The 24,011-nt window shown below is 31.8% G+C and overlaps 2 protein-coding genes across 4 annotated transcripts; one reads left to right on the top strand and one right to left on the bottom strand.

Moving 5' to 3' along the window:
* Nucleotides 1-23,090, bottom strand: LOC7467837 (bidirectional sugar transporter SWEET1). 3 transcript variants are annotated; one of them, XM_052450656.1, is made up of 6 exons: nt 22,920-23,090; nt 22,708-22,744; nt 22,502-22,597; nt 21,705-21,984; nt 21,102-21,221; nt 1-260 (listed from the first exon to the last, which is right to left on the bottom strand). In XM_052450656.1, exons 1-6 carry the CDS (start codon nt 22,951-22,953, stop codon nt 75-77), a joined length of 753 nt encoding a protein of 250 aa, XP_052306616.1. In that variant the 5' UTR covers nt 22,954-23,090; the 3' UTR covers nt 1-74. The 3 variants fall into 3 exon arrangements, with proteins under 3 accessions (XP_052306616.1, XP_052306615.1, XP_002300944.2); XM_052450655.1 differs by lacking the exons at nt 21,102-21,221; nt 21,705-21,984; nt 22,502-22,597; nt 22,708-22,744; nt 22,920-23,090 and adding exons at nt 401-520; nt 1,005-1,284; nt 1,802-1,897; nt 2,006-2,042; nt 2,218-2,411; XM_002300908.4 differs by lacking the exon at nt 1-260 and adding an exon at nt 20,562-20,962 and having other exon boundaries at nt 22,920-23,089.
* Nucleotides 13,366-15,836, top strand: LOC7467838 (bidirectional sugar transporter SWEET1). Its single transcript, XM_002300909.4, has 6 exons — nt 13,366-13,588; nt 13,764-13,800; nt 13,913-14,008; nt 14,526-14,805; nt 15,289-15,408; nt 15,533-15,836. Exons 1-6 carry the CDS (start codon nt 13,555-13,557, stop codon nt 15,716-15,718), a joined length of 753 nt encoding a protein of 250 aa, XP_002300945.2. The 5' UTR covers nt 13,366-13,554; the 3' UTR covers nt 15,719-15,836.
* Nucleotides 23,091-24,011: the final 921 nt, after the last annotated feature.

Genomic DNA, 24,011 nt, shown 5'->3' with positions numbered 1-24,011 from the left:
TTGTCAAGTAAACTAGGATCGAGGCAGTTCTGGTGTCTTATAAATTAAGCTTGCACGCACAATATTGAAGTCATTTACACCTTATCAGCAACATGGGATCCATTGGCAACCAACTCCTTCTGTTGGTGGAGTTTTGCGATACCCATCTGCATTGACTTAACAGGGAGGGCGGGCTTCTTGTCTTCTCCCTTGTTGTTTCGGTAGATGAAGTACAAGATCAGCTGCAATGCCCCTAGACCACAGCCAACTCCATTCGGGACCTGTAACATATGGCACGACAAGCATATTTCCAGTAAAATAAAACGATGAGATTTTTGCAACATTGAACCCCACTGGGCAGGCATGCTAGTCTGACGTGATCAGTAATTTGACTAGGGATAACTAAAATTAATTAACTTACAGCAACAAAAAGGTCACCACCAAGTAGCCCAAAGACAAACCAGGAAGTGCCACATAAGAAGACAAAAAGAGACAAGAAGAATGGCATGAACTCCACGCTCTTCGTTTTAACCACTGTCCTCTGCAGGTACAAGAAAAATCACATAAAATAATTATCTAACAAAAAAGGGCACTGCATGTATAGCCTACTATTATAAACTTCGTAGAAAAACCTTTTATATATATATAAAGCCATAAAGGGTTGCTACTACATGCTTAATTTAATTATACTTCGTACGTATAATATAATATTATATATCCTCCACACGGGTTGTATCTCCCATTCCAAACGAGAAAACGACGAAGAAGATATTATTCGCAGCTTATAAAATACACTTTGACTTGCATGAAAAACAAAACCATCAGTTTTCTGATTTTCTGGAGAAAGTAAACCATGTCCCAAACTACAGAATGTCAGCAGTCAATTAATACTAAATGATACATGCACACGCTCAAAACTATAATAACAAAGGAGCTAGCTTGTCAAATTATAAGGAATATGCTTCTCTTTTCTCGGCCAGGAACAGCAAGTATACCGTGAAGAAAATTAGAGTAATTTGACGTACCATAATAGACAGAGGGGAGCCATACATGATGATTGAGAAAATAGCAGCAGCAAAGCCACAGAATATCTCCCTGGGTTTGCCATGAAGAACGACAAGGGACACCAAGGCCACGCCAGCAAAAGTGGTGAGCACAAGCGTGAGGAGGCCAATGAATTTAGCCTTCTCCTTCTTTGGTGCATAGATGATGAAGGTCAAGACATAAACTGCCTCAATTACTGCACCAGTTCCATTGATTGTTGACACCAGAATGTTGTTCTTAGACACAAAGGGCATTCCATACCTGCCACAAAGTATAGTATCAACAATTAACTGGTGGCGAGTCGACAAAATTAATGTAACCAGAAATAACAGATGCACCTGCCCGAATTAACATGCAGAAAACTCAAGTTGAGTCAACAAACTTAATAGATCCTAATTAGCTATAAATCAGCTAAATCATCAATCAAGGAAAAAAGAAAAAGAAAAAACAGCACTATGCTTTGTTCGTTGTGTCTAATATATACACCAGAATATATAGTAAGTTAAGCCGCAAAACAGTACTAACAGACTATTAATTATAAAACATAGCAGGGAGAAAAACATCAGCACTGGTTTACTTCAAATATCATGTGGTTTGAGGATGTACGTGCCGAAGATGGCTAGATATCTTTTGCCTTTCGGGTTATTCTTGATAAACAAAAGCAATTAGTTGACAAGATTACCCTTCTAAAGCTAAACCAAACTACTGTTCTAGAAAGCGTAAAACAGCACAATTCGAAAAGAAAATAAGTAGTTGAAGAGACGAGAAGAGCACACACCAAGCAGAAAGGAGGCAGTTGAGCATGGTCATTACATATGGAATGCCAGAAAACAGCTCTGTAGACTTGCTTCTTATGATCCTCCTGAACGTGATCCTATCGACAAATTATCCATAAATACACATTAGCTTTAGCTTAACCTAATAGAGAGAGAGAGAGAGAGAGAGAGAGAGAGAGAGCTAAATGAACAAGTCCGGTGCATACGTTGGAGCCAAGAAGAGAAACAATGCAGTGGCATTTCCTGTTACAGAGGAGAAAGAAACAGAGAGAAACCGCTAATTAGTCCCTCTGGAAAAAAAACAAAAAAACACTAAGAACAGTAAGTTAGCAACTTCTTCAAGAAACAAGAAGAAGAAGAAGAAGAAAACCAAGAGCAAAAGAAATTAAAGTTGATTGATGAATTAAAAAGAACCCACCAAAAATTCCAAATAAGAAATGCGCGATCTCCATTGTCTTCAATCTTCGAAACCTTATCGAAACCCAACAACTCTTACGAAGAAATAGAAGACTTGTTAGGAAATGGAAATGGAAATGAGATGTAGAGCTAGCCAGAAGCAATTGGGTTTTATAGAATAGAAACAAGAAAATAACCGCTAGCTAGCTAGGCAGTACTTTTTTTTTGCTCCGTTGGTCTCTTACTGACCGGGAAATACCGGGTGCTGACATTAATGGGCGTTGCTTATGGAGGATGAAAATGACATGAGATGGGTTAACAAAGGTCTTACGCAATAAAACCAACTCTTTTATTTTGGAATATGAGTTTGTTTCTGTTAATTATACTCATAGATTTATCATTACGGTTCAAAAGCCAGTGTCAATGATAGCATTAAAAAACCTAACACCCCTTTCTCCTTCAAAAATTTAACGAGGGTTTGTAATAACTGTTTGTGCTAATTATACTTAGCTGTGCATAAGGGATTTGTACAGTGAATCACACATTTGAGGCCAGTGTTTGCAGGTGGGGATAAGGTGAAGAAGTGACTGTCTCTTGAAGGCAAAAACCATTTGAAGAAAAGATTAATTTATTAGGCTGGATGGTAAAAAAGGACGTATATTTAATTTGATTTTACACGAACTTCTTCTTCTTCTTTTATTATTATTATTATTATTCTTGGAAGATTTAATCACAGTTTCTCTTTAATTTGTATTAAACAGCAAAACTTAAAATTCAACCCAGTATCATCCCGACTGCCATAATCATGCAACTTCAACTCTCTCCACAACTAGCCGGCCAACTTAATTGGCTGAGAGGACGGCCACCATATATACAATGCAGCTTGAGTTTCTTCGATATTTGTAAAAGTCAACTAGCATAATTAAGTCAACTAGCATAATTAACTTATCCCCAATGATTTTTAATAACAACGTCTATTCCGCAGCTAAAGCGTTGTTTCTTTAACGCAATAATGATTTATCAAATGATATTTTCCTCTCATTTCATCATGAAAACAGTCCCCGTTGATATTTTCAATGCACTAATAATATAAATTATTTTTTAAAATTTATTTTTTTGAATTAAAAATATTATTTTTAATAAAATATTATAACTTTATTAATCAACTAATCACGAATTTAAAATTTATTATGTTTTTATTTTATTTAAAACTAATAATAAAACAAGATAATTTAAGTTTTCACTTCAAATGAATCTCTTATATACTTATATGCTTGTGGTACACCGCAACTCAGAATTAATTTTTTTCTCATATAAAAATAATGTTTAGGTTTCAAATTAAAGCCTTTCCTAGTAACAGTACTCTATTTGGCAAATTCTTTCATGCCCGTTTTAGAAGATGTATCGTATTCTCATTTTAAATTATTAGAAAAGAGCCATATCTTGACTCTTCTTTTTAAATCTCCATTGTCTGTCCTTTCAAGTATTATTTTTCAGAATAAAGTACTGTTACTTTATCAACAATAAAAATAGAAATAGTTTTTTATTAGCAACAATAAAAATATCTGGTCTTTAAATTATAAGTGATGTAGCGCAAACTCCACGATTAATTTAATTCTAGTTTTTTTACAGAACAGAATATGCTTTAATTTATGATGCCTACATGAATTATTACTATGAGTTAATTTATAGTTGGCAGCCTGACATTGACTATAATTTTTATTTCAAATGTTTTTATTTATTTTATCTTTATGGATAATTATTGTTGCTAATAAAAAACTATTTCTATTCTTATAAAAACTTCTTTCAAATACAAATAATTCATATAAAATTTTTATTGAAAAAAATCCACGAGAAATCAAACTAATTTCTTTGAAGTATCAAACAACTAAAAACAATTAAAAAAATAAAGCAAATTCATTTTGTTTTAGAAATAATTAAGAGAGAGGACATAAATCATTATTTAAATGGAAAAATTAACGAATGAGAAAAAATAAAAATACTTTTTATAGAAATATAAAAACCAATCACTATTCCAGACATAGAGAACTATTCATTGCAATAGTTAAATTACAGTTTTGTCATTTGAAGAAAATTTGAGTTGTCTTGGTTTTGAGGGTGATTTCATCTTTTTCAAAAATCAATTGGTCATTAAAGAATTGTAGAGGGTTATTTTTGTCTTTTCAACTTTTTTTGAATAGTGAAATTACTTATTTGCCCCCACACAAAAAATTGAACAGCTGGCCAAGGATATTAAATTATACCTTTACATTTTTTACAAAATTATTAAATGACTTTCTTGCCCTTAGAATCAGAAAAATATAAGGCAAGAGTTCAGGGGTGATTTTGTCTTTTCACATTGGTTTTTTTTGTTAATACCAGAATCATGAATGGTGTTTTGGACGTTTTGCTCTTAACAATTGATTTTTTAATCAAAAGGCTGCAAGAGCGTGGACCTCACGTGTTGGCACATGAGAGACGCTTGTGCACATTGTCTCCTGGTGGCCAAATTTGCATCGCTCTCTTTCTTCTAGTGTGGCGTATTATGACAATTGATGGGCGTTTTTTCGCCTGTGGTCATTTATTGTTTTTCTTCCTTCTTTTCTATAACACTCCCATTTACTAGGACAACTACTAAAACATATTTTATAGAAAATGTGGGAGTTTGTTTTTTCTAGTCTACCAAAATTTTGTCAGTCTTCCCTGTATGGTTTCACATTATCGACTATAACCTGTTACACTTCTATTTACAATTCTCATATTCGATCTAATCATCTTAGATCTCAAATTACAACAATATTCATTATCTTATCCTCAAAATCTACAGAAATGGTTTCATGATTTATTATGCATTTTAAGGAGAACAAAAACTAATACATATACAAATATATTTATAGGAATATCATTATAAAAAGATCCATTTTGCATCTATGCATACAGTAAAAGTTTAACCAAGTTATTACAAAATTAAGCAAAATACATACAATTTCCACCCAAAAAAAAAACATGCACCCCATGGCAACAAAAGTAATATAGGATGCAAATTACTCTTGACACGAATGAGACGGCCATGAAAGAAAATGCAACAAAACATTATAAATAATGAAGCAAGTAAATTAATATCTATTCTATTTGAAATGAAATTAATATCGTTGCACCTTCTTTCCTAGTCCCCGCTCGATAATTTAAGAACAAATGGTTTAAAAAAAATGCCAGTCTAAATCACTAACATCATTTGCTACATTTCCTTAGGAAGTTAAACTCTTATTATGAAAATATACCGATATCAAGACATTCCCTTCATATCATTAGCTTCCTCTAGTTTTCCGAGAACAACTAATCCAATACATTTCTTTTTTTCTTTCCTTTAAAATCTAATGAAAACTCTTATGCCGATGCCAATATATCTCATTAGCATCATTAGTCTTCCTTATTCAGAATCGACTAATCAATTATAAAGGTAATGCCAATATCAATGGAGTCCACCGATATCATTAGATATCTGATCCCAGAATCGCTAATCTTTCTAACATCTTAATTTATCTATTGGTGATGCTGATGTCAAGAATTCTTTAATATCATTAGCCTTCATGTCAGGAGTAGTTAATCAAGTTCCATGTAATATCGATATCAATGTAATCCATTGATATCATTAGCTATCTTGACTCGAAGTAGTTAATCAAGTCTTTACAAATATCATTATTCTTGGTGTTTAGGTGTTTTCCTCCCTTATAACCCACTCCTACCCTAAAAAAACACCTTTTTCTCAAGAATTTTTCAAGAGAAAATGCAAGAACTTAAGAAAATCTTCTCTTCTCCTCCATGGCTGTGTAGTTGGCCTTTTAGTGTAGGAGAGAAGAGTTGATTTTTGTTTTATTATAATTTTACCCCTCCATCCTTTTAAATTATCATTTTAGCTATTTCTCCAAACTCTTACTATCATTTGGTACCTTAATTGGAACCAATTTAGTCTATAGGTCCTTATTAAATTTCCAAAACAATCCTTCTCTCTATATATAACCAATTTATTTATTATTATTATTTATATATATTTTTTAATTTTCCAGGGCTTACATTTTCTCTCTTCTAGAAAAGTGCACGTCTGTCCTCTTTTCTTTTTCTTTTTTTAATTTTAGTCCTATGGTTTTTTATTGTTTATTTTAGTCCTCGGCTCTTTTTAAATTTTAGACCTTTTTTTATTCCTTATTTTAGTTCTTGGATCTTTTAGAAAAGTTTTTTATGTTTTCAATTTAGTCCTTAAATTACAATTTGTCATATATTATTTTCTCCAATTCGGTCCTTATTCTTTTGATTTATGATTTTTTTCTTAGCTCTTTTGTTAAAGTTTTGTTGTTTTCAATTTCATCATTCAATCAAAGTTTATGTTGTTTTATTTTTTTCAATTTAGCTCTCATTCTTTTGATTTCCTTTTCATTTTCTTTAAGTTTTTTTCTTAGCAATTTAACATTTCAATTTAAATTTTTTAATGCCCTCTAATTTATTTTTTATTTTTATTTTCACCCTCATTCTTTTAATTATAATTTTTGCGTGTGATAGATTTTTTTTCCCGGTTTCATCCTTTGACATTTGATTTGTTGGGGATTGGGTTTCGTGGTTTTTTCATTGGTCATGCTTCAAATCTAATGACACAGGTCACGAGTTTTGAAGAGTTGATACAGTTAGGGATTTTATTTTTTTTTTTATGTTTTTATCATACTTCATTTTTTAAAAAAGATTGGTTTTGTGGTTATCCTAATTTTGTTTTTGTATTGGTTTATTCCGATCTCATGACTTATGCAATGAGTTTTGCAAGCCTTTTTTTAATAGAGGTTTTTTTTAAATGTTTTGTTTTGTATTTAATTTTTGAAGAATTTCTTTTTATATTTGTACAGATAAGATTTATTTAATTATAATTTTTGTGTGTGATAGATTTTTCCCCCCCCGGTTTCATCCTTTGACATTTGATTTGTTGGGGATTGGGTTTCGTGGTTTTTTCATTGGTTATGCTTCAAATCTAATGACACAGGTCACGAGTTTTGAAGAGTTGATACGGTTAGGGATTCTGTTTTTTTTTTTACATTTTTTTTAATGTTTTTACCATACTTCATTTTTTAAAAAAGATTGGTTTTGTGGTTATCCTAATTTTGTTTTTGTATTGGTTTATTCCGATCTCATGACTTAGGCAACGAGTTTTGCAAGCTTTTTTTTAATAGAGGTTTTTTTTAAAATGTTTTGTTTTGTATTTAATTTTTGAAGAATTTCTTTTTATATTTGTACAGATAAGATTTATTTTATAAAAAAATATTTATTTTGAAATAATATTTCTAATATGTCTAACTTCACATAAATTTTTTTTTCATTTTATCTTATTCACTCAATTTCATATGTGTTTCTAGTTCTATTATCTTTAATTGATTTTAATAAAAAAATTTAGTAGACACAAACATCTCTCGGTCTTATGGCCCAGACCACGAGTTTTTCAGGCCTTTTTTGAATTGAAGTTTTTTTAATAAAAAATATTTTGTTTTGTTTTTATTTTTCCAAGATTTTTTTATTTTATACAATTAAGCTTTATTTAAAAAAAATATTTATTTTGTAATCATATTTCTTATATGTCTGGCCTTACCTAATATTTTTTTTCTTTTATTTTATTCACTCAGTTTCATACGTGTTTCTATTTCTGTTATCTTTTATTGATTATAATAAAGAAATTTAATAGACACAAATGGGTAAATGTCTCATTTTGTGAGATTAAATATTTTGATCTATATCCATCTTTTAATTTTTCTAGTTTTTCTTTTAGTTATTTTTAATGATTTTTTTTATTTATTTCCATTAATTATTATTGATTTATTTGATTAGATGCCTAGATAAGCTTTTAGATTTACCCTTTGAACTTCTTTATGTAAATAAACATATCAAAATAACATGTCTACCCAGATTCTTTTTTAAAACATTATGAACCGTAGTGAAGCGCAGGTCAAATATCTAGTAAAAGTTACATAATGTGACTTTTATAGTCACCATAAGAAAAGAAAAAACCAAAAGTTAGTGAGCATGAGTCATTAAGTGTTTAAGAGACTTTTTTGTTATTGTGGCGTGACCATACTTTTAATTTTTTTCTTCAAATTAAAATTTTTTGGTGTTTTTGAATCGTTTTAATGTGCTGATGTCAAGAATAAATATTAAAAAAAATAAAAAATATATTATTTTAAAGCATTTCCAAGCAAAAAATATTTTGAAAAGCAAACGTTACCACAATGCTAAACACTACTTAAAACGGCATGTGTATTTTGTGTTTCTTTTTATATTAATTATTAACATATACTAAAAGCTCTTGGCTTTTCATTGTAACAAACAACAGTAGAAAGCCAAGTCGTTTTTCACTTTCGTTCTTAAAATTTAAAAAATATTTAGGACTTTTTATTTATTTCAAACTTAGTTTTTTTTTTAATTTCATCCTCTAACATTAGATTTACTAGATATTGGGCTTCATAATTTGTTTTTATTTTCTTTATATGGAGTTTCTCAGTCTTATGACCCGAGTTACGAGTTTTACAGGTTAGTTATGTTGACTCGAGTCAGTTTTTGTCAGTTTTTAATTATTTTTCCTCAACTTCATCCTTCAAGATTGAGTTGATTGAGAATTGAGCTTCATAATTATTTTTTGATTTTCTCTTTATGGGGTGGGTTATCACAGTCTTATGACTTGGGTCGCGAGTTTTACGGGTTACCCAGGTGTTGACTTGAGTTTTTCTTGTTTTTTTTTCAATTTCATTTTTCAACTTTAGGTTGATTGAAAATTGTAATTTATATATATTTTTTATTTTTTCTATGAACTTATCTGGGTCTCCTGATATGGGTTTGGAAGGTTAACCCGAGTTGACTCGGTTCATTTTTCTTTTACTTTTTTTTTCAACTTAATCCTTTAACATTGGGTTGATTTAAAATCGGGCTTCATAATTTTTTGTTTATTAGCTTTCTATATGATTATCAATAGAATAAGGAGTAATCTCATATTTTCATGGTATAGTGAAATTACACAATTACCCTTGAAACTTATTTTCATTTAATTATTTTAAGGGGTATTATCAGTTTTTTTTACTTTTTTAAAATATTGGAATTACTATATTAACCCTAAAATCAATTTTTCTGAGCTTTGCATTAAGGGGTGTTTTTGTCATTTACTATTGGTTTTTCTGTTATTATTAAGTTGGATTAGGGGAGATTCGATCTTTCTCTATTTTAAAAAAAATTAAAAATTTTTTGTTGGCGCGTAGCACGGGCCAACGTGTGGGACGGCTCTGCACTCTTTGAGTGACGCATGAGTTGTCATCCAGTGGAAGAACACCAACTTCCACCATGGTGATTGAATCTACACAACCCCCTCTTCCGCGTGGGGTGGCACGTGTGGTGTTTTAAAAGACGGTTTGGCTCTGGCCGCCCCTTCTTTTTCTTTTTCCTTTTCTTTTCTCTCTCTCCTCCCCAATGAATTCCGTGTTGGCCATTAAAAAATCAATTTCTCTTATTTTATAAAATTTAATATTTGGCCCTCAATGTTTTGATTTCCAAGTTTGATTCTTATTCCTTTTATCAAATTTTAATTTCTTTTCAATTTCATCATTGGATCCATAATCTTGATTTTTAATTTCTTCAAGTTTGTTCCTTATTCTATTGATAATCATATAGAAAGCTAATATAACCTCATAATAATACTCCCCAGAATCCCAAAATACATTTAGGGGTCAAATTATAATTTTGCAAAGTTTAGGGACTAAATTGTAATTTTTATAAATCATAGACCGAAATAAAATTTCATAATCTTCAACCTCAAGACCATTCTGTCCAGATTTTTCAGCAAAGTTAAAACAATTTTCTTAACCAAAAATCAATCACTTAACCTTAAACCCATAATAATCACGAATCAATGTTAATAACATAAACTTCAAATATTTATAAACCTTAATCTCTTCTTTAATCCATTTATAAACAAATCATAATCGAAAGTAACATGAGAGGGAACCACTTACTTACTACTTCCACTTTTCTTGAACCCAAAAACTTAAGATCAAAAATCAAAATTCTTTGTTTGATGAGAAGAGAGTCACGACATCCACAAGAATTAGGAGAGAAAAACAATTATACCTAGGTTAACTTAAGTTGGGTTTGAGCTGACTTGAGCTTGGGTTTGGACCAAAAATTTAGGTCATGCAACATTTTAAATCATTTGTTCTCAAATTATCAAGCGAACACAAGGAAAGAGGGTGTAGCGATATTTCTTTTCAAATAGAATAGATATTAATTTACTTGCTTCATTATTTATATAGTTTTGTTGCATATTCTTCCAAGGTCGTCTCATTCATGTCAAGAGTAACTTGCATCCTATATTAGTTTTATTGCCATAGACTAGGCATGGGGCATTTTTTTTTTTGTGGCAATTGTATGCATTTTGCTTAATTTTGTAATAACTTGGTTAAACTTCTATTATATGCATGGATGCAAAATGGACCTTTTTTTTATGATAGTATATCTATAAATATATATGTATATGTATTAGTTTTTATTCTCCTTAAAATGCATAATAAATAGTGAACTATTTCTGTAGATTTTGAGGATAAGATAAAAGTGTAATTTGAGAACTAGGATGATTTGATCGAATATGAGAATTGTAAATAAAAGTGTAGCATGTTATATCGATAATTTGAAACCTCCTTATATAGGGAAGACCGACAAAATTTCGGATGAATAGAAAAACAAAATTCCCACATTTTCTATAAAATATGTTTTAGTTGTTGTCCTGGTAAATAGGAGTGTTACAAAAAAGAAGGAAAAAAAACATAACGATCACCGGTGAAAAACTATCTATCAATCGTCATAACACGCCATACTAGAAGAAAGAGGGTGAGGCAGATTTGGCCACCGGGAGACGGTGTGCACAGGCACCCCCCACGCGTCATTGTGTGATGTTCCTGCAAAGCTTTTATTTAAAAATCAATTATTAAGAGCAAAAGTCGAAAACACCATTCATGATTCTGGTATTAACAAAAAAAAACCAATGTGAAAAGACAAAATCACCCCTGAACTCTTGCCTTATATTTTTCTGATTCTAAGGGCAAGAAAGTCATTTAATAATTTTGTAAAAAATGTAAAGGTATAATTTAATATCCTTGGCCAGCTGTTCAATTTTTTGTGTGGGGGCAAATAAGTAATTTCACTATTCAAAAAAAGTTGAAAAGACAAAAATAACCCTCTACAATTCTTTAATGACCAATTGATTTTTGAAAAAGATGAAATCACCCTCAAAACCAAGACAACTCAAATTTTCTTCAAATGACAAAACTGTAATTTAACTATTGCAATGAATAGTTCTCTATGTCTGGAATAGTGATTGGTTTTTATATTTCTATAAAAAGTATTTTTATTTTTTCTCATTCGTTAATTTTTCCATTTAAATAATGATTTATGTCCTCTCTCTTAATTATTTCTAAAACAAAATGAATTTGCTTTATTTTTTTAATTGTTTTTAGTTGTTTGATACTTCAAAGAAATTAGTTTGATTTCTCGTGGATTTTTTTCAATAAAAATTTTATATGAATTATTTGTATTTGAAAGAAGTTTTTATAAGAATAGAAATAGTTTTTTATTAGCAACAATAATTATCCATAAAGATAAAATAAATAAAAACATTTGAAATAAAAATTATAGTCAATGTCAGGCTGCCAACTATAAATTAACTCATAGTAATAATTCATGTAGGCATCATAAATTAAAGCATATTCTGTTCTGTAAAAAAACTAGAATTAAATTAATCGTGGAGTTTGCGCTACATCACTTATAATTTAAAGACCAGATATTTTTATTGTTGCTAATAAAAAACTATTTCTATTTTTATTGTTGATAAAGTAACAGTACTTTATTCTGAAAAATAATACTTGAAAGGACAGACAATGGAGATTTAAAAAGAAGAGTCAAGATATGGCTCTTTTCTAATAATTTAAAATGAGAATACGATACATCTTCTAAAACGGGCATGAAAGAATTTGCCAAATAGAGTACTGTTACTAGGAAAGGCTTTAATTTGAAACCTAAACATTATTTTTATATGAGAAAAAAATTAATTCTGAGTTGCGGTGTACCACAAGCATATAAGTATATAAGAGATTCATTTGAAGTGAAAACTTAAATTATCTTGTTTTATTATTAGTTTTAAATAAAATAAAAACATAATAAATTTTAAATTCGTGATTAGTTGATTAATAAAGTTATAATATTTTATTAAAAATAATATTTTTAATTCAAAAAAATAAATTTTAAAAAATAATTTATATTATTAGTGCATTGAAAATATCAACGGGGACTGTTTTCATGATGAAATGAGAGGAAAATATCATTTGATAAATCATTATTGCGTTAAAGAAACAACGCTTTAGCTGCGGAATAGACGTTGTTATTAAAAATCATTGGGGATAAGTTAATTATGCTAGTTGACTTAATTATGCTAGTTGACTTTTACAAATATCGAAGAAACTCAAGCTGCATTGTATATATGGTGGCCGTCCTCTCAGCCAATTAAGTTGGCCGGCTAGTTGTGGAGAGAGTTGAAGTTGCATGATTATGGCAGTCGGGATGATACTGGGTTGAATTTTAAGTTTTGCTGTTTAATACAAATTAAAGAGAAACTGTGATTAAATCTTCCAAGAATAATAATAATAATAATAAAAGAAGAAGAAGAAGTTCGTGTAAAATCAAATTAAATATACGTCCTTTTTTACCATCCAGCCTAATAAATTAATCTTTTCTTCAAATGGTTTTTGCCTTCAAGAGACAGTCACTTCTTCACCTTATCCCCACCTGCAAACACTGGCCTCAAATGTGTGATTCACTGTACAAATCCCTTATGCACAGCTAAGTATAATTAGCACAAACAGTTATTACAAACCCTCGTTAAATTTTTGAAGGAGAAAGGGGTGTTAGGTTTTTTAATGCTATCATTGACACTGGCTTTTGAACCGTAATGATAAATCTATGAGTATAATTAACAGAAACAAACTCATATTCCAAAATAAAAGAGTTGGTTTTATTGCGTAAGACCTTTGTTAACCCATCTCATGTCATTTTCATCCTCCATAAGCAACGCCCATTAATGTCAGCACCCGGTATTTCCCGGTCAGTAAGAGACCAACGGAGCAAAAAAAAAGTACTGCCTAGCTAGCTAGCGGTTATTTTCTTGTTTCTATTCTATAAAACCCAATTGCTTCTGGCTAGCTCTACATCTCATTTCCATTTCCATTTCCTAACAAGTCTTCTATTTCTTCGTAAGAGTTGTTGGGTTTCGATAAGGTTTCGAAGATTGAAGACAATGGAGATCGCGCATTTCTTATTTGGAATTTTTGGTGGGTTCTTTTTAATTCATCAATCAACTTTAATTTCTTTTGCTCTTGGTTTTCTTCTTCTTCTTCTTCTTGTTTCTTGAAGAAGTTGCTAACTTACTGTTCTTAGTGTTTTTTTGTTTTTTTTCCAGAGGGACTAATTAGCGGTTTCTCTCTGTTTCTTTCTCCTCTGTAACAGGAAATGCCACTGCATTGTTTCTCTTCTTGGCTCCAACGTATGCACCGGACTTGTTCATTTAGCTCTCTCTCTCTCTCTCTCTCTCTCTCTCTCTCTCTCTATTAGGTTAAGCTAAAGCTAATGTGTATTTATGGATAATTTGTCGATAGGATCACGTTCAGGAGGATCATAAGAAGCAAGTCTACAGAGCTGTTTTCTGGCATTCCATATGTAATGACCATGCTCAACTGCCTCCTTTCTGCTTGGTGTGTGCTCTTCTCGTCTCTTCAACTACTTATTTTCTTTTCGAATTGTGCTGTTTTACGCTTTCTAGAACAGTAGTTTGGTTTAGCTTTAGAAGGGTAATCTTGTCAACTAATTGCTTTTGTTTATCAAGAATAACCCGAAAGGCAAAAGATATCTAGCCATCTTCGGCACGTACATCCTCAAACCACATGATATTTGAAGTAAACCAGTGCTGATGTTTTTCTCCCTGCTATGTTTTATAATTAATAGTCTGTTAGTACTGTTTTGCGGCTTAACTTACTATATATTCTGGTGTATATATTAGACACAACGAACAAAGCATAGTGCTGTTTTTTCTTTTTCTTTTTTCCTTGATTGATGATTTAGCTGATTTATAGCTAATTAGGATCTATTAAGTTTGTTGACTCAACTTGAGTTTTCTGCATGTTAATTCGGGCAGGTGCATCTGTTATTTCTGGTTACATTAATTTTGTCGACTCGCCACCAGTTAATTGTTGATACTATACTTTGTGGCAGGTATGGAATGCCCTTTGTGTCTAAGAACAACATTCTGGTGTCAACAATCAATGGAACTGGTGCAGTAATTGAGGCAGTTTATGTCTTGACCTTCATCATCTATGCACCAAAGAAGGAGAAGGCTAAATTCATTGGCCTCCTCACGCTTGTGCTCACCACTTTTGCTGGCGTGGCCTTGGTGTCCCTTGTCGTTCTTCATGGCAAACCCAGGGAGATATTCTGTGGCTTTGCTGCTGCTATTTTCTCAATCATCATGTATGGCTCCCCTCTGTCTATTATGGTACGTCAAATTACTCTAATTTTCTTCACGGTATACTTGCTGTTCCTGGCCGAGAAAAGAGAAGCATATTCCTTATAATTTGACAAGCTAGCTCCTTTGTTATTATAGTTTTGAGCGTGTGCATGTATCATTTAGTATTAATTGACTGCTGACATTCTGTAGTTTGGGACATGGTTTACTTTCTCCAGAAAATCAGAAAACTGATGGTTTTGTTTTTCATGCAAGTCAAAGTGTATTTTATAAGCTGCGAATAATATCTTCTTCGTCGTTTTCTCGTTTGGAATGGAGATACAACCCGTGTGGAGGATATATAATATTATATTATACGTACGAAGTATAATTAAATTAAGCATGTAGTAGCAACCCTTTATGGCTTTATATATATATAAAAGGTTTTTCTACGAAGTTTATAATAGTAGGCTATACATGCAGTGCCCTTTTTTGTTAGATAATTATTTTATGTGATTTTTCTTGTACCTGCAGAGGACAGTGGTTAAAACGAAGAGCGTGGAGTTCATGCCATTCTTCTTGTCTCTTTTTGTCTTCTTATGTGGCACTTCCTGGTTTGTCTTTGGGCTACTTGGTGGTGACCTTTTTGTTGCTGTAAGTTAACTAATCAAATTGCTGATCACGTCAGACTAGCATGCCTGCCCAGTGGGGTTCAATGTTGCAAAAATCTCATCGTTTTATTTTACTGGAAATATGCTTGTCGTGCCATATGTTACAGGTCCCGAATGGAGTTGGCTGTGGTCTTGGGGCATTGCAGCTGATCTTGTACTTCATCTACCGGAACAACAAGGGAGAAGACAAGAAGCCCGCCCTCCCTGTTAAGTCAATGCAGATGGGTATCGCAAAACTCCACCAAGAGAAGGAGTTGGTTGCCAATGGATCCCATGTTGCTGATAAGGTGTAAATGACTTCAATATTGTCACTTCCTATTGTTAATCGTTATGCTCTTTGTATGTAAGACATCCGGTTGTAGCAAAATTATTCATCGGAAATTAATAAAAAAAACACTTTATTCCTTTGTTTCTTTTGGTTCTTATTGCTCTATTTTTTATTTGGAATATCCTATGGAAGACTCCTTTAAATCTGATGGTGTTGATAGCACCAAGAGATCATCTAGTATTTTAGAAGAAGAACCAAATCCTAATCAAAATCTAGGCTCAATATTGTTAAATGAATTTAACTATCTGCTATGACAATTGCTCTTGATAGAAGATCGAAACTTGATTATGTTAATGGTCATATTAAACCCCTCAATCCTTCTTCACAAGCCTATCAAGCTTGGCAGTGCAAGGATCAACTTGTCATGTCCTGTCCTGGCTACTCAGCTCTATGGAGAATCATATTGCTGAGATATTCAACTACTTAGAATCCTCATTAGGACTATGAGAGGCTGTGAAAGAAATGTATGGAAATCAAAATAATACAGTCGTGTTTTTCAAATTACAAGAGATCTTTCTAATATGTTGTAAGACGACAAAACTTATGTTCAGATGCTTAGGATTCTAAAGGGTATATGGAGTGAACTTGCATTGTATCGTCCTTACACTATTGATGCAACAGTATTGAAGAAACGAGAAGAGGAAGGCAACATTTTTCAACTATTAGCTAGTCTTGGTCCACATTATGAAGATCTTCGCAGTTGGATTCTTATGAATCTCGATCTTCCATCTCTTACTAATGTGTGCGCTTCAATTCAACGAGAAGAAGCTCACAGGAAAGTCATGAATCCAAAGTCCAAAATCTCTTTGTGAAACCCGTGCATATGTTATTAATAAACCGATGAGAAATGACAGACCTTACAAAGGGAAACGACCAAATTTGAATTGTCATCATTGTCATAATCTTGGTCGTCCTATCTAACGGTGTTGGATCCTTCATCTAGAGCTAAAGCCTAATTTTGAAAAGGAGAAGAGACATCAAAAAGGATATGAACATAAGGTTCATATTGTTGCTCACTCCACTAATTATCTTCCCAGTAATATTATTTCTACCAATCTGTTAGCTCTTCTTAATGACTTTGCTGCCTATCTTCAGGAGAAGGGCGATATTGATAGCTTCTGGTTCTGATTCCATGGCTCTTATTGGCAAGTTTGTTGTTTTCCTGGAAAACTCTACTCACCTATCACAAGAAAATACTGAAGGTGTTTTAACTGCTTTTAAAACTACGTTAGTAAAGAGTACATTGCATAATTTTTTAGTTATTGATTGGGGTGCCACTGATCATATCACTAACAAAATGACTAGTCTAAATCATTTTGAAAAACTTTCTACTCTATCTCATATATAAAGCTAAAAGAGCTAAGCATTTCTCTCTTGATTTTGCAGTGTAAAATTAATATTTTACCCCTGAACAACATAGGTTCTGGGGGTAGTTCAGTAATTTCATAATGGTTCAAATATCATTCTCAAATTCCATAACGATCTTTAATAGGATTTTCAGGTTTTTTATTTGATATTCCTTTTAGTTCTATAGTTTCCGGGTGAGTGAGATAATATTTAATATGCATGTAATATAAATAAATATGTATGTTGATTATATGATGAGTACAACTAGTTAATTTCTTGAATATTTATATATGTTGCTTTATTTTCTAAGTACCTATCTATTCTTGAATTTGCACTTGCATTTTGTCAAACTAAATTCTATTGGAGATGATATGCATTGCTATAATAATTATACGAAAATCTATTATGCGTTGATATAGGACTTATTAGTAACTCTATGCTAACGGCGAGTAGTTAGCCTATGTGCACATAGTATTGTATATACCTAGCTGGTGAGAAAGTCATCAGCCTATGGTGACTGATCCTCCCACAGTGATTACCTTCGAGTGTCATATGATCTCTGACATGTATTCAACTATTTTATGATAAAATGCTTAGTATGTATATGCATATCAAGATAAATCAACTTGCAAACTATTAATATCTAAAAAGAATATTAAATATTATTTCCTCACTGAGTTGGTTGAACTCAACCCTTATTTTTAATATTATTTCAGGTTCTTAGTTTTTGTTAGCAAATGGACCTTATTGAGTGTTCATGCATCTTCAATTTTGGTTGGTATGCCTTGCTTGTTCCGCGAGGCTTTCTTTTTAGTTTTGATTCGATGTCTTAAACGCTCCATTATTACCTTGTTTTAATTAAGTTTGGATTTTAATAATGTAATGAGTATTATGGATTATTGTTTTTGTTTTAATTACTGATAAGAAGTTTTGAACTATCATTTGATTTAATTAGTTTTAAATATTATAATATATTGGAAGATTATGAAATGTTGTGTATTTTTAAATAAGTTATTCTTTTGATATATTCGTTTTGAGGCTTAGCGTAGGTAGAGTGTTCTTATGACACCACTTTTGTGTTTTTTCAGTCATGGAACCGAGATTCAGGTTGTGACAAAGGTGCCGGTCTAAATCACTGACATCATTTGCTATGTTTTCTTGGGAAATTAAACTCTTATTATGAAAATATATCGATATCAAAGCATTCCCTTGATATCATTAGCTTCATTTAGTTTTCCAAGAACAACTAATCCAATACATTTTTTTTCTTTCCCTTAAAATCTATTGAAAACTCTTATGCCGATGCAAATATATCTCATTACCATCATTAATCTTCCTTATTCAGGATCAACTAATCCATTATCAAGGTAATCCTAATATCAATGGAGTCCATTAATATCATTAGATATCTGATCCCGGAATAGCTAATCTTTCTGATATCTTAATTTATCCATTGGTGATGTTGATGTTAAGAATCCCTTGATATCATTAGCCTTCATGTCAGTAGTAGCTAATCAAGTTCTATGTAATGTCGATATCAATGTAATCCATCAATATCATTAGCTATCTTGACCTGGAGTAGCTAATTAAGTCTTTTCAAATATCATTATTCTTGGTGTTTTGGTGTTTTCCTCCTACAAAAAAAAAACACCTTTTTCTCAAGAATTTTGCAAGAGAAAATGCAAAAACTCAAGAAAATCTTCTCTTCTTCTCCATGGTTATGTAGCTTACTTTTTTGTGTAGGAGAGAAGAGTTGAATTTTTAATTACAATTTTACCCCTCCATTCGTTTAAATTATCATTTTAGCTAATTCTCCAAACTCTTACTATCATTTTGTACCTTATTTGGAACCAATTTAGTCCATAGGCCTTCTTAAATTTCCAAAACAATCCCTTTCTATATATATTACAAATTTATTTATTATTATTATCATTTATATTTTTTTAATTTCCCAAGGCTTACAGTTTCTCTATCTTCCAGAAAAAATGCATGTCTGTCCTCTTTTCTTTTTATTTTTTTTATTTTAGTCCTTATGTTTTTTATTGTTTACTTTAGTATTTGACTCTTTTTCAATTTTAGGCCTTATGTTTTTTATTTCTTATTTTAGTCATTGGCTCTTTTAGAAAAGTTTTTTATGTTTTCAATTTAGTCCTTAAATTACAATTTGCATATATTATTTTCTCCAATTAAGTCCTTATTCTTTTGATTTATGATTTTTTTTCTTGGTTCTATTGTTAAAATTTGTTGTTTTCAATTTCATCATTCAATCAAAGTTTATATTGTTTTATTTTTTTAATTTAGCGCTCATTCTTTTGATTTCCTTTTCTTTTCGTTAAAGTTTTTTCTTTCCAATTTAACACTTATTTAAAATTTTTGATGCCTTCTAATTTATTTTTTATTTTTAGTTTCACTCTCATTCTTTTAATTATATTTTTTTTGTGATAGATGTTTTCCTCGGTTTCATCTTTTGATTTGTTGGGGATTGGGTTTCGAGGTTTTTTAATTGGTCATGCTTCAAATCTAATGACACAGGTCACGAGTTTTAAGAGTTGATACGATTAGGGATTTTGTTTTTTTTTTTTTACATTTTCTTTTATGATTTTATCATACTTCATTATTGTTTTTTTTTTTAAGATTCGTTTTGTGGTTATCTTAAAAAAAAATTGTATTGATTTATCCCAATTTCATGGGCTAGACCATGAGTTTTGCATGCCTTTTTTTAGTAGAGGTTTTTTTTTTAAAATGTTTTGTTTTGTATTTAATTTTTGAAGAATTTCTTTTTATTTTTTATCAGATAAGCTTTATTTTATAAAAAAATATTTATTTTGAAATAATATTTCTAATATGTCTGGTCTTGCGTATTTTTTTTCTTTTATCTTATTCACTCACTTTCATATGTGTTTCTATTTGTAGAGGTTTTTTTTTTTAGTGTTTTGTTTTGTATTTAATTTTTGAAGAATTTCTTTTTATTTTTGAACAGATAAGCTTTATTTTATAAAAACATATTTATTTTGAAATAATATTTTTAATATGTCTGGTCTTGCGTAATTTTTTTTCTTTTATCTTATTCACTCACTTTCATATATGTTTCTATTTTTATTATCTTTTATTGATTTTAATAAATAAATTTAGTGGATACGAATAGGTCCTGGTTTTACGGCTTAGACCACGAGTTTTGTAGGCTTTTTTTAAATTGAGGCTTTTTAAGAAAAAATATTTTTTTTGTATTTAATTTTTGAAGATTTTTTTATTTTATACAATAAATCTTTATTTTAAAAAAATATATTTATTTTGAAATCATATTTTTTATATATCCGGCTTTACATAGTATTTTTTTAGACGGATCATTTTGTTAATTATATAATCACTGGCAGCTGAATTAATGACCAAAACATTATGCAATGTACTCCTTACTAAGGTAGTTTTAAAAGTAGTCAAAACACCCACAGAAAGCACGCTACTTTTCGTTTGTATAGTACCAACATTAAAATTGGCGTTGTAATTATTTGCAGAGAGAAAATACAAGAGGGTTTCGAATAGAACAAAGACTCGTAACAAGTGACCAAACTTGCATGCAGCAAACAAGGTAACATCACGCACGCTTGTCAAGTAAACTAGGATCGAGGCAGTTCTGGTGTCTTATAAATTAAGCTTGCACGCACAATATTGAAGTCATTTACACCTTATCAGCAACATGGGATCCATTGGCAACCAACTCCTTCTGTTGGTGGAGTTTTGCGATACCCATCTGCATTGACTTAACAGGGAGGGCGGGCTTCTTGTCTTCTCCCTTGTTGTTCCGGTAGATGAAGTACAAGATCAGCTGCAATGCCCCAAGACCACAGCCAACTCCATTCGGGACCTGTAACATATGGCACGACAAGCATATTTCCAGTAAAATAAAACGATGAGATTTTTGCAACATTGAACCCCACTGGGCAGGCATGCTAGTCTGACGTGATCAGTAATTTGACTAGGGATAACTAAATTAATTAACTTACAGCAACAAAAAGGTCACCACCAAGTAGCCCAAAGACAAACCAGGAAGTGCCACATAAGAAGACAAAAAGAGACAAGAAGAATGGCATGAACTCCACGCTCTTCGTTTTAACCACTGTCCTCTGCAGGTACAAGAAAAATCACATAAAATAATTATCTAACAAAAAAGGGCACTGCATGTATAGCCTACTATTATAAACTTCGTAGAAAAACCTTTTTATATATATAAAGCCATAAAGGGTTGCTACTACATGCTTAATTTAATTATACTTCGTACGTATAATATAATATTATATATCCTCCACACGGGTTGTATCTCCCATTCCAAACGAGAAAACGACGAAGAAGATATTATTCGCAGCTTATAAAATACACTTTGACTGGCATGAAAAACAAAACCATCAGTTTTCTAATTTTCTGGAGAAAGTAAACCATGTACCAAACTACAGAATGTCAGCAGTCAATTAATACTAAATGATACATGCACACGCTCAAAACTATAATAACAAAGGAGCTAGCTTGTCAAATTATAAGGAATATGCTTCTCTTTTCTCGGCCAGGAACAGCAAGTATACCGTGAAGAAAATTAGAGTAATTTGACGTACCATAATAGACAGAGGGGAGCCATACATGATGATTGAGAAAATAGCAGCAGCAAAGCCACAGAATATCTCCCTGGGTTTGCCATGAAGAACGACAAGGGACACCAAGGCCACGCCAGCAAAAGTGGTGAGCACAAGCGTGAGGAGGCCAATGAATTTAGCCTTCTCCTTCTTTGGTGCATAGATGATGAAGGTCAAGACATAAACTGCCTCAATTACTGCACCAGTTCCATTGATTGTTGACACCAGAATGTTGTTCTTAGACACAAAGGGCATTCCATACCTGCCACAAAGTATAGTATCAACAATTAACTGGTGGCGAGTCGACAAAATTAATGTAACCAGAAATAACAGATGCACCTGCCCGAATTAACATGCAGAAAACTCAAGTTGAGTCAACAAACTTAATAGATCCTAATTAGCTATAAATCAGCTAAATCATCAATCAAGGAAAAAAGAAAAAGAAAAAACAGCACTATGCTTTGTTCGTTGTGTCTAATATATATACCAGAATATATAGTAAGTTAAGCCGCAAAACAGTACTAACAGACTATTAATTATAAAACATAGCAGGGAGAAAAACATCAGCACTGGTTTACTTCAAATATCATGTGGTTTGAGGATGTACGTGCCGAAGATGGCTAGATATATTTTGCCTTTCGGGTTATTCTTGATAAACAAAAGCAATTAGTTGACAAGATTACCCTTCTAAAGCTAAACCAAACTACTGTTCTAGAAAGCGTAAAACAGCACAATTCGAAAAGAAAATAAGTAGTTGAAAAGACGAGAAGAGCACACACCAAGCAGAAAGGAGGCAGTTGAGCATGGTCATTACATATGGAATGCCAGAAAACAGCTCTGTAGACTTGCTTCTTATGATCCTCCTGAACGTGATCCTATCGACAAATTATCCATAAATACACATTAGCTTTAGCTTAACCTAATAGAGAGAGAGAGAGAGAGAGAGAGAGAGAGAGAGAGCTAAATGAACAAGTCCGGTGCATACGTTGGAGCCAAGAAGAGAAACAATGCAGTGGCATTTCCTGTTACAGAGGAGAAAGAAACAGAGAGAAACCGCTAATTAGTCCCTCTGGAAAAAAAACAAAAAAAAACACTAAGAACAGTAAGTTAGCAACTTCTTCAAGAAACAAGAAGAAGAAGAAGAAAAAGAAAACCAAGAGCAAAAGAAAGTTGATTGATGAATTAAAAAGAACCCACCAAAAATTCCAAATAAGAAATGCGCGATCTCCATTGTCTTCAATCTTCGAAACCTTATCTAAACCTAACAATTGTTACAAAGAAATAGAGACTTGTTAGGAAATGGAAATGCAAATGGAAATGGAAATGAGATGTAGAGCTAGCTAGAAGCAATTGGGTTTTATAGAATAGAAACAAGAAAATAACCGCTAGCTAGGCAGTACTTTTTTTTTGCTCCGTTGGTCTCTTACTGACCGGGAAATACCGGGTGCTGACATTAATGGGCATTGCTTATGGAGGATGAAAATGACATGAGATGGGTTAACAAAGGTCTTACGCAATAAAACCAACTCTTTTATTTTGGAATATGAGTTTGTTTCTGTTAATTATACTCATAGATTTATCATTACGGTTCAAAAGCCACTATCCCTTATAGACGTGGCGTGATGATAAAGAGTTCGAGATCTGCACAGAAGATCTCGAGTTCGAGTCAAGACGTGCACCTCTTATAAGAGTCTGAGACAGCTGAGATTTTACTCGCTCATCTGAGCCTACAAAGTGCGCTTTCTGATGAGGCTCAATTTTATTTTTTGTCCCCAGGAGGCGTAGCGTGATGGCAAAGGGCTTGAGATCTGCACAGCAGGTCTCGATTTCAAGTCAGGGCGTGCACTTCTTGTAAGAGCTTGGGATAGCCGAGGTTTTATTCGCTTACCTGGGCCCATAAAATACGTTTTCTGGGAGGTGGGGTTTCCTTGAATCCAAAACAAAATTAAAAAACCTAACACCCCTTTCTCCTTCAAAAATTTAACGAGGGTTTGTAATAATTTTTTGTACATAAGGGATTTATACACTAAATCACATATTTGAGGCCAGTGTTTGCAGGTAGGGATAAGGTGAAGAAGTGATTGTCTCTTGAAGGCAAAAACCATTTGAAGAAAATATTAATTTATTAGGCTGAATGGTAAAAAAGGACGTAAATTTAATTTGATTTTACACGAACTTCTTCTTCTTTATTATTATTATTATTATTATTATTGGAAGATTTAATCACAGTTTCTCTTTAATTTGTCTTAAACAGCACAACTTAATTAATTTCCACCCAGTATTATCCCG

This window comes from Populus trichocarpa, chromosome 2 (genome assembly GCF_000002775.5).
Source record: "Populus trichocarpa isolate Nisqually-1 chromosome 2, P.trichocarpa_v4.1, whole genome shotgun sequence".
NCBI lineage: Eukaryota > Viridiplantae > Streptophyta > Magnoliopsida > Malpighiales > Salicaceae > Populus > Populus trichocarpa.
The sequence above is the reverse complement of the archived record's forward strand: the minus strand, read 5'-3'. Positions and strand labels throughout refer to the sequence as shown.